This window comes from Spermophilus citellus (genome assembly GCF_964194105.1).
Source record: "Spermophilus citellus genome assembly, chromosome: 17".
NCBI classification, from domain to species: domain Eukaryota; kingdom Metazoa; phylum Chordata; class Mammalia; order Rodentia; family Sciuridae; genus Spermophilus; species Spermophilus citellus.
The window spans coordinates 66,089,587-66,101,755 of NC_138199.1; the positions used below are offsets into that span (position 1 = coordinate 66,089,587).

A 12,169-nucleotide genomic window follows, 5' to 3' on the forward strand; every position below is an offset into this window, starting at 1 on the left:
AAATATAATTGTTTTTGAAAGTATATTCCTGAGCTGTACATTAGCTCGGATACTCAGAGAAGAAACACTGAGTGAAAACAGAAGCAGAGTACTGAAAAAAATCTCTCACCTCCAGGACCTTTTCTAAACCGAGTGAACATGAACTTAACTTCTGTTTTGAGTGTTTTATTTTCTTTTGTTTGCTGTCTAAAATTTACAGTATCAGAATATTCCAAAAAGTTTGAGGCTGTGAACTTAAATTTATCCACAAATGCTGATATCTGTAGGTGTCTGGCAGAAGGACATGATTGACAAATAACCTACTTTCAATTCCACTAGATAAAACTCCAATAAATATGAGCTCACATTTTAAAAAGAGCACAAAACAAAACAAGAAAACAAAGTACTATAAACCAGAGCCTTCAGAAATTTTGAGTAGCAGAGAGAGCCCTTCAAAGACTTGAGATATTGGAATATTACATATAAAATAGAAATTAGTCATATTTTGTTTATATATATACACAAACTAGTAAAACTAGTAAAAATAAAAACAGTTAAAATTAAGAACTTGGATGGATCTGATAGCAGATTAGACAGAAGAAAACATACAGAATATAGAAGGGACTACAATAGATGAACAATGTGAAAATGAGACTAAGGGAAATGGAAAATTGGGGGAAAATCAACATTCATCTGAATGAGTTATAAGCAGTAAAGTGAGAAGGAAGAGACACTGAATTCCATAAGGAGTAGAGAAAAGAAGGAACAGAGTTGGGTCACAGCGGAGAATTTCACAGTATGTATCAAAGACTCATCAAAGACTTAGCAGACTAGCATGTCCTGATCAAAGTGAGTAACAAGCCTCCCCTTAGAGAAATCATGAAGAAACTGACCAACACTAAAGACAAGAAGAAAATCTTAAAGGCAGCCAGGTTGAATGTACCTTCAGAGGAATGACAGCTGGCTTTTCAGCAGCCCCCCAAGGATGTGAAAACTCAATGTGCTAGCCACTGAACCTCCTTGAAAGAACTTGAGGATTGCAGTTGGGGCTAAAGGAAAGTGGTGTTTGTTGGGAAGTCAGAGTTCAAGGCAAAGTAATGAAGTAAGACATTAGTAAATGAATGGTCTATTTAAACAGCTGCTGACTGGATAAAATAATGACATTAGCAATATTGAATGAGAAAAACAAATGAAATAAAAATAACTATTGAAGGTGAATCTGGAAGTGGACAATGCAACTTAGAATTTATTTTATTGTTTAGAAGATAGCAAAATAGCTTTAAAATGTGAAAGGTGAAGCATGGGTATTTTGGCTGAAATATGACTTCTAAACAGGAGAAGAAAAGTGATGGAAGAAAAAAAATTTCAGAATAAAATCACACTAAATAGGGAGAAAAAAAGAAATGCACAAAAGAGCAAATGACACCAAAAAAAAAAGAGGAAAAAGAAAGGAAAATATGCAATATATACAAACTAATTGGACTAAACACCCATTTAAAAGACAAATATTATTTTCATTTCAAAAAGAAAATTAAAAATCTGTATGCTGTTATATCTTTCTCTAAAAATTAAGGATGCAAGAAGGTTTAGAGGAAAAGATTGGATAAAAAAAAATATACCAAGCAAATACTCTTCCCGGAAAAAAAAAAGCTAGTATTCAAATCTGTTTATCACAGACAGAACTGACTTTAAGGTACCATCAGTACTGGAGAAAAAGAAGTTGAGAATCATTTGGTAACAAAAATCCAATCAGTGAGTAGATATAGAATTTCTATGGATTTTATGACCTCAAAATAATATAAAGGAAAGTTTGGGCGATATAAAGAGAAATAGACAAATCTACCAGCATAGGAGATTTTAATACACATTTTAAAGTGCATTATGTGGGAAAAAAATCAGTAGTTACAGAAGTTTGATGCAATGGACACGTGTAGAACATAGTACTCAACTGCAGAAGAGATAGAATACACATTTGCTAGAAATAACACGTGAAGCTTTTAAAAAATTGATTCTGTGGCTTGCCATCAAATAATCTCAACAATTTTCAAAAAATTAATGCAAGATATACTACATTCCTTGACCCTAAACCAAGTATGACTAGTGTCTTTATAAAAGGAAGGAAATAAATCTCCAGAGAGAACAGATCATGTGAAGGTAGAGGCAGAAACTGGAATGATGTGTCTACAAACCAAGGAACCCAAGACTGCCAGCAAGTACCAGAAGCTACCAAGAAAAGACTGGAGCAGGTTCTGCTTCAGACCCTCCCCAGGAGTAACTCTTCCAACACCTCAGTGTTTAGATTTCCACCTGCAGAATTGCAAGAGAGTTAAGTTTCTCCTCTTATAATATACCCGGCTTGTGGCTCTTTGTTATGGCAGCCCAATGAGATGAATATATTCCGTATGCTTGGGTATTAAGAAAGATGCTGCCAAATGACTCATCAGTCAAAGGATAAAAAGAGAATTAAAAAATGTTTTGAACTAAATGATAATGAAAATGCCATATATCTAAACCTTAAGAGATGGTCCTAAAGCAATATAGAGAGAGACATTTAGAGTCTTAGAAAAGAAAGGATAAAAGTAAATGATGATGCCATGCAGTGGCACGTGCTCGTAATCCCAACGACTCAGGAGGCTGAAGTAAGAGGATCACAAGCTCCAGACTAGCCTAGTCTCAAAAAATAAAAAGGATTGGGGATGTCACTCACTGAGGTACCAAAGTAAATATTCTAAATAAGAATTTAGAAGAAGGAATACAAAATAACCCAAGCAAAATAGGAGGAAGAATGTAAAAAAACAAAGGCACATAATGAAATAAAAAAACAAAAATGCAATAGACAATGTTGGATAAATTTCAGGAACATGATACTGAATATCTGAAAAGCAAATCAGAAAAATACAAGTAACATTCATTTCATACGTATTAGAAACAAAACTACACATTATGCTGTTTCAGGATACAAGCCTATGGTAAAACGTTCCAAGAGGTACTTACCTCTGAGCTGGAGTTGATGGCATGGGATGAGAGAATACTATAATGGAGGAAGGGAAGGGAAGTAGGCAGGAAGGAAGAAAAGAAAAGGTGAACTTTTTAATACTTTGTGTTTTATACTTTGTAATTGGCCTGTTGTGACTCTCCTATTCATATCCCCTGACCTCTTTTCTGTTTTTAAAATCAAGGTTGTTTCGGACATGGAGGCCCAAGTTCACAAGCTGAGAGAAGAGCTGATCAGTGTAAACTCACAGCGTAAACAGCAGCTGGTGGAACTTGGTCTTCTTCGGGAGGAGGAAAAGCAAAGAGCTGCGAGGGACCATGAGACTGTTGTCAGTAAGCTGAAGGCTGAATCAGAAAAAATGAAGATAGAGCTGAAGAAGACTCATGCTGCTGAGACAGAGATGACACTGGAGAAGGTGAGACACCTCACTGGAATTTTTAATGTACAGGTGAAGCCCATCTTTAAACCCACTCACATCATTCTCATGTTTAATCTCTAAAAAGTAATAGACACAGACTTACTCTTCAAATTTATAAACACTTTAAGTGCTTTAAGGAGCAGTTTCAATTTCTTTTCTAAACACAGCTAAATTAATCTAGGTAATTTCCTAACTTTATCCATGAATTTTGTGGAAGGGATTATACAGAACATTCATTAGTAAGTGAATATGTGGTGCAATGCAACAGTATTATAATGTTGTCAAGTATTATGCTGATTAGGGATTCCTGGGCTGTAACAATTAATTTTCCTAGATTAGACTGTTTCAAATTTTCTCAGATGTCTGATAATTATTTCTAGACTTTATAGTTTTTTATAACACAAATGATAACATGATTTCCAGGTTGATTCTTTAGTAAAAAATAAGAAAAGCTTCTTTAGAATTATATGTTAGTGAAATAATGTCTATATAGTGTTTATGTATTTTGGATTGACTGATATTTAAGCTATAACCTCAAATGTCCTTACTTTTGATGTTCTGAAAACATAAATATTTTAACCAGGTACTCAAATGTAAATTGTTAATAATCATACAGCTATAAATTGCCCCTTGGACAATTTGCATCTGTATCTTAGGAAACTTGAAAAAAATAATTTAAGAATCAGCTTATTCTATTCAGTTTCTCTACCTCTTCTTTGTCTTCAAATAATGTCAAACCCTCAGAGAGTACAGTTCTCCATTCTCACCATTGCTCCCCGACTGCGATCCTGAGGTGTTTGCTCTACAGTGTCTTAATTCAACTGAAAGTCAGATTTCAGCAGTCTGCCCTTTGGCAGCACAGATTAGAACCCAGAAATAAATAGAAAAGGGGCGCTAAGGAGGGAAGAGTGAGCTTGGCTTCTTGGAACAGCTGGGGTGCTGTATGACTGGGAATGAGGACCTCAGAGGAGAAGGGAGGTGAGGCCAAGAAGACCTCAGGACCCAGGCCAGGTCAGACATGGGCCATGGGAAAGGCTTTGTTTTGACTGCAAGTGGAGGAAGCTTGGTGGGTTTTGAGCAGAAAAATTGATGTGATCCAACTCACACTTGAAAGGGATTTCGCCAACTGTGTTATAAAATGGTAGTGACCACAGAGAGAGACACATGCAGATAACTATGATGCAAGTAGAATGTAAAACTGGGGAAAATTATTTTCTGTTATGGAAATCAGGGGAAATTAATTGAAGTAGATGTCATTTGAACTAGATATAGTGATATATAGGATTTAGACAAATAGACATAGAAGAAGGCATTTCAGGTCAAAGGAAATAAATACAAAGCAAGAGCGAATAAAATTATTTGTATGGCTTACAGGCTGGCCAAGCCAAGTTGGGTGGTCAGGCTAAAAGATAGTTTAAGGATCACTGGAAGTTTCCAAAGTGGTGATAAGTTGGTTGTGGGGTTTTTTTCTCTTGGTTTTTTTTTTTTTTTTTGGTTCTGGGTATTAAATCCAGGGGTGCTTAACCACTGAGCCATATCCCAGCCCTTTTTATATTTCATTTAGAGACAGGGCTTGCTGAGTTGCTTAGGGCCTCACTAAGTTTCTGAGTCTGGCTTTGAACTTGTAATCCTCCTGCCTCAGCCTGCTGAGCCACTGGAATTACAGACATGCACCAGTGTGCCCAGCTGGTGATAAGGCTTCACAACTGCCTAGGGTGAACAGTAAGAAGCTACTGAGATTGTCTGAGATGAAGTGTCAAGATTCAGGTGATAATTAGGAAGTGATTCTGAGAGGCCAGGTATCACAGAAGTAGAAGGGTTGACTGGGACTGAGCTATCCAGGTGAAAGGCCCTGAGGGAGCTAGAGCTATGTGAGATTTGGGGGTGTCTCTGGCAACTGAATGGAGAATCACCCGGGAGATGGCATTGATTAGACTCAAGTACAACTTCGACTCTTAATTAGTTGGAAACAGGAGAAGTTTCTGGTTTGGATAGAAAAGATGAATCTAGTTAGGAATAGGTTCAGTTTGAAGTGCCACCCTACACCGAGCTGTGACATTCACTTGCTGCTGAGAGAACATTTCTGTGTATCCTAAGAAAAGGCAGGAGGGTGGGGGGAAGCAGCTGTAGGGTTCACTCAGAGAGGGTGTGAGCTGAGGCCTTGGGAGTAATGAGAGGGAGGGAGGGAGGGAGGGAGGGAAGGAAGGAAGGAAGGAAGGAAGGAAGGAAGGAAGGAAGGAAGGAAGGAGAAAATAGAGGGAAAGAGAGGGAAAGAAGAAGAAAATTGGAACATTTGTAATGGAAGAATTTAAGGGAACAACTGCATTAGAGAACTTAGGGAAGAAACAGTCATAAGGGTGATCAAGGTGAAAGAAATATGAGAAGTATATATTTTCATGGAAATAGGGGAAAGGAATATTTGAAAAGGAGGATTGTCAAGAATGTGACAGAAAGTCAGGAAGGACGAGGGTTGAGAAAAGGTCACTGGACTTGAAGCTGAGAAGTCATTGATGATCTTGGACAGGGCACTGAAAATGATAGCGTAGGCAGAACATGGTCACAAAAGGAGAGTGAGGAAGTGCAGATCAGTGAACACTCCTTTGTTTGTGAAAATTTGATTTTAAGATTAGGAAGTTTGGCTGGGATGTACCTCAGAGATTGAGCACTTGCCTAGCATGCATGAGGCCCTGGGTTTGATCCCCAGTACCACAAACAACAGTAACCGCAAAAACAGGAAGTTACCGTTCCAAAGAGCAGGAGTTAAAGAAAATGTGTTTTTAGTCTGGTTATGTCTCAAGCATTTTAACATTCAGGAAAAAGGGACTGGTGAAGAGGAAGAGCTTTTTGGTATGGAGAATAGTCAGTGGTGCGCCAGAGGAGGGCCTATCGAAATCACAGCCCTGGCTGACCTCAGCCCTTGGCTTTAGGGGTACATGCAGGACATGTGGCAGGGTTCATTCCTGGAACTGCTCCACTGTCTCCTGCCTCGAGGTTCTTACACCTGCATCTTCTGCCTGCAGCCGTCTATGATTTTCTTATACCTGGCCTCTTTCTCTTGGTGCTATACTTCTTAACATCTTTCTCTGACCTCTCTGTCTAAAGTCTGGCTTCTTTTGGTGGGGTGTGGGGTGCCAGGAATTGAACTCAGAGGCACTTGATCACTGAGCCAATACCCAGCCCTATTTTGTGTTTTATTTAGAGACAGGGTCTCACTGAGTTGCTAAGTGCCTCACCGTTGCTGAGGCTGGCTTAGAACTTGTAGTCCTCCTGTCACAGCCACCTGAGCTGCTGGGATTACAGGTGTGTGATACTGCACCCATCTTAAAGTCTGGCTTCTTATACCACACTTCATCCCACTGTTTTATTGTCTTCGTATCTCTTCTTACTTTCTGAAATCATCTTTTTTTGATTTAAATTTATTTTTATTTATTTTAATTGGTTATATATGATAGCAGAAATCATTTCAATTCATAGTACACACACAGAGTACAATTTTTTATGTCTCTGGTTGTACATAAAGTAGAGTCACACCATTTGTTTTTCCATACATGTACTTAGGGTAATGATGTCTATCTTATTCCACCATCTTTCCTACCCCTGAGGCTACTCCCTTCCCCTCACTCCCCTTTGCCCTATCTAAAGTTCCTCCATTCCTCCTATTCCCCCCACCCCCATTATGGATCAGCATCCTCATATCAAAGAAAACATTTGGTATTTGGTTTTTGGGGATTGGTTTACCTCACTTAGCATTATATTCTCCAACTCCATTCATTTACCTCAAATGCCATGATTTTATTCTCTTTTAATGCTGAATAATATGCCACTGTGTGTATATACCACATTTTCTTTATCCATTTATCTAGTGAAATGCATCTAAATTGGTTCCACAGTTTAGCTATTGTGAATTGTGTTGCTACTGATGTGGCTGTGTCCCTGTAGTTTGCTGTTTTTAAGATCTTTGGGTATAAACTGAAGAGTGGGATTTCTGGGTCAACTCATGGTTCCATTCCCAGTTTTCCATGGAATTTCCATACTGCTTTCCCTGTCAGCTGCACCAATTTGCAGTTCCATCAGCAATGTATGAGTGTGCCTTTTCCTCACATCTTCGCCAGCACTTGTTGTTTATATTCTTAATAGCCGCCATTCTGACAGGTTGAAATCTGAGAGTAGTTTTGATTTATATTTCTCTAATTGCTAGAGATGTTGAACATTTTTTTCATATATTTGTTGATTAATTGTATCTCCCCTTCTGAGAAGTGTCTGTTCAGTTCCTTGGCCCATTTATTGATTGGGTTATTTGTTTTTTTGGTGTTAAGATTTTTGAGTTCTTTATATATCCTAGATGTGTATCTGATGTGTGTGTGGTAAAAATTTGTTCCCCTTCTGTAGGCTTTCTGTTCACCTCATTGATTGTTTCTTTTGCTGAGAAGAACCTTTTTAGTTTGACTCCATCCCATTTATTGATTCTTGATTTTATTTCTTGCACTATTGGAGTCTTATTAAGGAAGTCGGGGCCTAATCCAACACGATGGAGATTTGGGCCTACTTTTTTTTCTGTTAGGTGCAGGGTCTATGGTTTAATTTCTAGATTCTTGATCTACCTCGTGTTGAGTTTTGTGCATGGTGAGACATAGGGGTGTAATTTCATTTTGTTGTATATGGATTTCCAGTTTTCCCAGCAGCATTTGTTGAAGAGGCTATCTTTTTTCCAATGCATGTTTTTGGTGCCTTTGTCTAATATGAGATAACTATAATTATGTGGGTTTGTCTCTGTGTCTTCTATCCTATACCATTGGTCTACAGGTCTATTTTGGTGCCAGTATCATGCTGTTTTTGTTACTGTTGCCCTGTAGTATAGTTTAAGATCTGGTATAGTAATGCCTCCTGCTTCACTCTTCTTGCTAAGGATTGCTTTGGCTATTCTGGGTCTCTTATTTTTCCATATGAATTTCATGATTGCTTTTTCTATTTCTATGAGGAATGCCAGTGGGATTTTTGTTGGGATTGCATTAAATCTGTATACTACTTTTGGTAGTGTGGTCATTTTGACTATTAATTCTGCCTATCTAAGAACAAGTAGATCCTTCCATCTTCTAAGGTCTTCTTTAGTTTCTTTCTTTATCATTCTGTAGTTTTCATTGTAAAGGTTTTTCACCTATTTCATTGATTCCCAAGTACTTTCTTTTTTTTTTTTTTTTTTTTTGAGGCTATTGTAGATGGATGATTTTCCTAGTTTCTCTTTTAGAGAATTTGTCACTGATGTACAAAAATGCCTTTGATTTATATGTGTTGATTTTATATCTTGATACTTTGCTGAATTCATTTATTAGTTCTATCTGAAATAATCTTTTTATGTTGGCTTTTTTATTCTCTGTTCCCTCCCACCCACTAGAACATCACTCCATGAGCATGTCCATCTTATTCATTCCTGTACTGTTAATGCTTTAAAAACCTGGCATGTGGTATGTGTTCATCACTCAAGTATATTAAATGAATGAGTGACAGGAGGCTTGTGTTTAGCCCAGGGAGAGGGAAGAAGAGGGTGGGTAAAGTATGGAGAAGTTCAGTGACAAGACTTGAGAAGACCTTAGATCTAAAATTCTTTTTATATAACTTTATTTTATGTGGTGCTGAGGATCCAATCCAGTACCTTACACGTGCTAGGCAAGCGCTCTGCCACTGACCCACAGCCCCAACCCTGAGAGCTAAAAGTCTTAGTAAAGACGACAGTAGTCAGCTTAGGTGTGGAGTTTCAAAAAAATGAAGCAGCCAGGCTAAGCAAGGTGGGAGGATGCCACTGAAAGGAAGAGGAGGGGAAGGAATCTGCTGAGATGGAATCAGAGTTGTCCTGCAGATAGAGGAGAGAGTAGGGGCAGTATGAGTCTGGAAGAATGGAATGTTCCTGAGCTGAACTGAGAATACAAGTAAAGCAAGAAGATAGAGTGAACTTAGTAATTTTAGTAATCTTAGTTGACATGGAGACAGCACTGGGGAGGTTAGCCAGAATGCAGGGACTTGTTGGCAGGGGGACAGTCTGGGGAAAGGGCATACAGCAGCAAGTAGGCTGGAGTTTAGTACCAAGAGTTTGATTTTTGTTGAATTGGAGGAATTTGCCAACCACCAAAGCCATATGATGAAATCCAAGTGCTGACTAAAGTTAGATAGATAGATAGGTAGGTAGGTAGGTAGGTAGATAGAAAAACAAAAGAAAAAAAATCCAAGCACTGAGCTCTTAATATGAAAGAGTTATTTGTATTTCCAATTGATAGATGTTTTTACTTAATTAAAGGAGTTAAGTTAAGCATTTCCAAATGCAAAATGGACTGAGTCAAAAACATGCTTTATGAAATATTAGTTTCTAAAGCTTCACAATCTTGGTACTTTGCACAAAATCAGCATTCATTAACTGTTAGATGAATGAATAAATGGGTGATCAACTATGAAATTCAGCATAGCCCCTGTGAATGGGAATGTGAATGATGGGAATGTTATTAAGTTATCCAGATTTGATTTCAACACATAAATACTTTGGGTAGTGCAAACTGCATGTTTGTGTTCATATGTTTGTAAGCTTGGTGTGGTAGTGCAGCTACCAGAAGGCTGAGGTGGGAAGATCATTGGAGCCCAGAAATTCTGGCCAGCCTGGACAACGTGGTGACATCTGTCTTAAAAAAAAGGTCAATCAGATATTCATTTGGGTTATTTTAGTGTTGTGGTTTTCTCCATATTAATAAATTAAACAAAAGCATATTTTTTAGATATAGTTTTAATTTTCCTACAAAAATTAATAAACATTTGAGTTTCTACTCTGAAAGTTTGAATTTACACTAATATCCCAGTAATTTAGTTTCTAATCTGTTGTGTCATTCTGGAAACTACTTGATTCTTCCCACAGATTCTTATAAAAAGTTGAATGTTTTGTCATGTTTAAATAAATCTGGGTCAAAATATTTGCTAGCAGTTCAAAATTCAGTCAGAATTAAAGATTTTAGAAATTAATTTTTTGTCATTGAGTATAAAATTGAGGTTCTAAGAGATGAGGTCAATAGCACCAGAATAATAAATAATCTAAATGTAACATTCCCTCTGGGCCTGGTTTATTTCAGTAGCACTTACAATGTTAAGGTTATAAAAGAATTCCTAAGTCCAGCTCCTTACCTCGGTATCTGTCAGCAGCTATTTAGACCTAGATGAGATCTTCAGTGGCCTAGAGTTAAAAGAAATGTGCGATATCTCCACAAGGTCAAAATGCTTGAAGTAGAGAATCCAAGAGAGTAAATGATTGGCATTTGCAAAGGGAGCACTTCTTTTTTTCTCTTTTAAAATCTTCTCAAACAGAATTGAAATAAAGTCCATAAAATATGAACCTTTGAAAAATTAAAGAACATTACTACGTGATGATAGTAATTTTCAGAAGATCGATTAAAACCCTGGCATTTAAATTTTATCATTATTTCAGAAAACTTTTCCGCTATTTTTACAATAACCTTTCCTTGAACAGAAGGAAAGTAGAGATGCATATTAAACTTCCTATTACTTAACATGGCTCAGATATAATTAATGGTAATAAGTTACATGTATGCAAAATAGCTGTCCACACTTAGCTGGCTGAGACCATGCAAAGTAAACAATTCTTTCTCTTGCTTTTTAAAAACTTACACTAAGAATATTCAAATTTTATTTGAAATTCATTGAGAATATAGTGATTATTGTTTTATGGTATTCCATTTTATGGGTGTAGCATAATTTATTGTGTTTTTCTTTTATTTTGGAACATTTATATTTTTAAAAAATATATATTTTATGTGGAGATTAGTATCTTTGTACAAAAATTTTGTTGTCAACATTTCCAATTTTTCCCCTCTTAGGTTAAAATCCTTGTATAATTACTGGGTCAAATTGCATTTCAGAAAATTTGTACTAATTTATATTTATCCTGATAGAGTATCTGTTTGACCCAACCCATTCTTAGTATTATTACTATTTTCCTTAACTTTTGCTGTTTTATGAAATTGGTTATTTTAATTTGCATTTTAAGAGCAAGAAATTGAACATTTATAATAGATTTCCTATTTGTATTTCATTGCCTGTGGATTACCTATTCATATTTTTTTGCCAGTTTCTGTGTCCTTATGATTTTTCATAAACTTACATGAACTCTTTTTCCTTTTAGAATGATAAAGCTCTTATCATCATTGTGGCAAGTATTTTTGGTAGTTGCCTTTTAATTTTTTGAGACACAAAAAAATTCGTTTTTATTGAGTCTGATCTATTCATCTTTTCTGTTGTGAATTCTCCACTATAGTTTCTTTAAGCTTAACATTTTGATATTTTAATATATATTAACATCTCACACATTTTTTTCAGTGTACTCTGCTAAGTAAAAGGCGCTTATGAATTTGACATTGCATTCACCAGTGTGGGTTCCTGGTCTGTAATTTTAAGTGGTACCTGAAGGATTATGCTGGAATTCCGCCAGCCTGAAGTCATTAAAAGATTCTGAGCAACAGTTCAGCATCTTTTTCAAATTTAAGAAAGGCTCTGTATGGCATGATTATTCAAAAAAGCTAAGGTCATAGAAGCTACTTAAACCTTTGAAATTTATAATTACCGGATTAATATTAACTTATAGAGACATTGTCATTTTGGCTTAAAAAGGATTTCTAATCTCAGTTCTGTCCTTCCAACTTTGATCTTTTCCTTGACTTTTTTCTTTACTAAAAAAAAGTGAAGTTTATATCTTTAAATTTTAAAATTAAATATTAAGATTTACAAAA

At 36.4% G+C, this 12,169-nt stretch overlaps 1 protein-coding gene across 9 annotated transcripts in view; it reads left to right on the plus strand.

Moving 5' to 3' along the window:
- Window positions 1-12,169, plus strand: part of CEP112 (centrosomal protein 112) — a gene marked incomplete at both ends in the record, with an annotated part of 491,423 nt that overhangs the window by 311,847 nt on the left and 167,407 nt on the right. For all 9 annotated transcript variants that reach the window (XM_081273022.1, XM_081273019.1, XM_081273024.1 and 6 more), the window contains one exon: window positions 3,159-3,389. In XM_081273022.1, the coding sequence (XP_081129148.1) occupies window positions 3,159-3,389 (231 nt within the window). The remainder of the gene's footprint in view (window positions 1-3,158; window positions 3,390-12,169) is intronic.